Consider the following 2008-nt stretch of genomic DNA (forward strand, 5'->3'; position numbering starts at 1 on the left):
TCATGCTTCATTTTGTCAAACTGGTTGGTTTTATTCTGAATCACATCCTGCAGCTTCTGTTCATGTTCTTTTTTTGAAATTTCGTATCTGCCGCATGCACTCCTTCAGTGCACCATCCAGATGTAATTTCAGTGCACCATCCAGATGTGATGCCCTGTCTTCAGCAGTAAGCTTCAAAAGAGTAACGGATTCCAGGTGATTTTTCAGTTTCGCGGCTTCTGACTCAGCCTTCTCCCAAGTTGCAAAACACTTGTTGCAAGAAAAACACAAGTCAATTAGGAACATCACCTGAGACGGCTTCTTCAGCAACTTCAGCGTATTGTTTTACCAGGTTTTCCTTATTAGTCATTTCTGACTGTGCAGCAGCCAACTTTTCATTCAAATCCTTGACTTCATCCTCTAAGCCACTCACTTGTTCCTTAAGAGACTTAACTTGATTCTCCAGTCCAGTCAAATGTGAATAAGATTCAACGAAAATTTGCACATATTTAGGTTTCTTGATTTCCTGTTTACCCTAAAATATAACGGAAACCATTACATAAATCACCAAGACGAGACAAATTGAATGAAGCTCTCTCACAACATATTATTGTAAAAAAAAAAAATCGATGAACTACCAAACTGACACTATGTCTTTTCCTTTCTAGCACCAATCACATTATATTGAAGAGAGAAACAAAATTAACAGATCTAAATTAGAACTTATAGTTTGTGAGGGTAAATATTAGAGACTACCACCCATCAATCTCAACCTATAGACGTAAGCCTCACAGTTTAGATAAATGGAGAAGTTCTTTGCTAGTATTGACCAACTTATGCAGCATTTCTTTTATTCAAGTTCTCATAATTAAAGGTCAACATGAAAGTCCTTGTTATAGATGTAAACATATTGTCAGATTGTTTATAGGATAAACTATAGAGAATTATGGTTAGACAATCTAATAGCAATGACGACCACAAAGAATGAAAAGAAAACGGAAATTCCTAGTTGAATCTAAAGGGGCAGATGATGACTCCACTATAAGAGAAGGAAAATATACTTTTTAATTATATAGGTACCAATAAACACACCTGATCAACCTTAGGTTCAGTTGAATCTGAAGGGGCAGAGGCTGACTCCACTATAAGAGCTGCAGGTTTCTCGCTTGTTGTCTTATCTGATGATTTATTCTTCCACGGCAAACTCCTACGATCCATTGTAGACTGCTGGACAAGGCAAATATCTGCTTAATTTAGTCAATGAATCACGAAAATAAGGGAAATGATAACTTTTTTAATTGAAAAGCACAAAAAATGCATTACAAGTTCACAACACTTGACAGGAGATACAACTGGAAGTCACATCAGAACTTAAGCTTGAAGTGGTGGTAGACAATGCATGAAACTACAGACGCAACGTAGATATACACTATATGCAGTAATTGTCCTAATTCACCCAAAAAAAAGTAATATACACAAATATGCCCCCCACCACTAGCTCAGAACTCATTGAAAATGTTGCTATAGTTGGAAAATATGAGACTAACTTGCAAAGGGAACTCGATTACCCCCTTACAAAGATTATTAAACGCCACAACTCAGAATACTTGCACTACATTTCAGCATGAACTGAGCAACAAATTAAGCTCAAATGTCGGAAAACAGAGAAAAGACACTAATTTGGACTTCTAATGTGGTGAAATCAGAGTAAAGGGAACTAAGAAGGTAATCAAACTAGTCCTATAGACATGCTTTCTAATATGTAAGTACATCGACAAGGGACTTACCGGCAAGCAGTAGTAAAATAGAAAGAAAGCCCAACACAGCAAAATATGCAAGATGTTTTCCATAAACCTAGAAGGAAAAGTCTGAGAACTCTTGAAAGTACGTAATTGCTTTTTGTATTGAAAGTAACTGATGCTTTGTTTAAGAGAGTAGTAGTGGTAATTGTAATTGTAAAACTTAAGAACTTGAGAACTTAAAGAATTGTTTATATAGGCTGAGTATTGTAAAACTAAACCAACATAAA

The 2008-nt window shown here is 35.9% G+C and overlaps 1 protein-coding gene across 1 annotated transcript; it reads right to left on the reverse strand.

The window, feature by feature from the left end:
- Positions 1–73: 73 nt before the first annotated feature.
- On the reverse strand, positions 74–1489 carry LOC124890178 (filament-like plant protein 6). Its single transcript, XM_047402006.1, has 2 exons — positions 1072–1489; positions 74–514 (listed from the first exon to the last, which is right to left on the reverse strand). Exons 1-2 carry the CDS (start codon positions 1195–1197, stop codon positions 272–274), a joined length of 369 nt encoding a protein of 122 aa, XP_047257962.1. The 5' UTR covers positions 1198–1489; the 3' UTR covers positions 74–271.
- Positions 1490–2008: the final 519 nt, after the last annotated feature.

The sequence above is a fragment of the Capsicum annuum genome, unplaced genomic scaffold (assembly GCF_002878395.1).
Source record: "Capsicum annuum cultivar UCD-10X-F1 unplaced genomic scaffold, UCD10Xv1.1 ctg13286, whole genome shotgun sequence".
NCBI lineage: Eukaryota > Viridiplantae > Streptophyta > Magnoliopsida > Solanales > Solanaceae > Capsicum > Capsicum annuum.

What these genes read in the sequence shown, in the direction of transcription:
- LOC124890178 (XM_047402006.1), bottom strand. Translation starts at nt 1,197, where the DNA reads ATGGATCGTAGGAGTTTGCCGTGGAAGAATAAATCATCAGATAAGACA. An exon ending in CTGAACCTAAGGTTGATCAG is followed by an intron (nt 515 to 1,071) that starts GTGTGTTTATTG and finishes GTTATATTTTAG; the next exon opens with GGTAAACAGGAAATCAAGAA.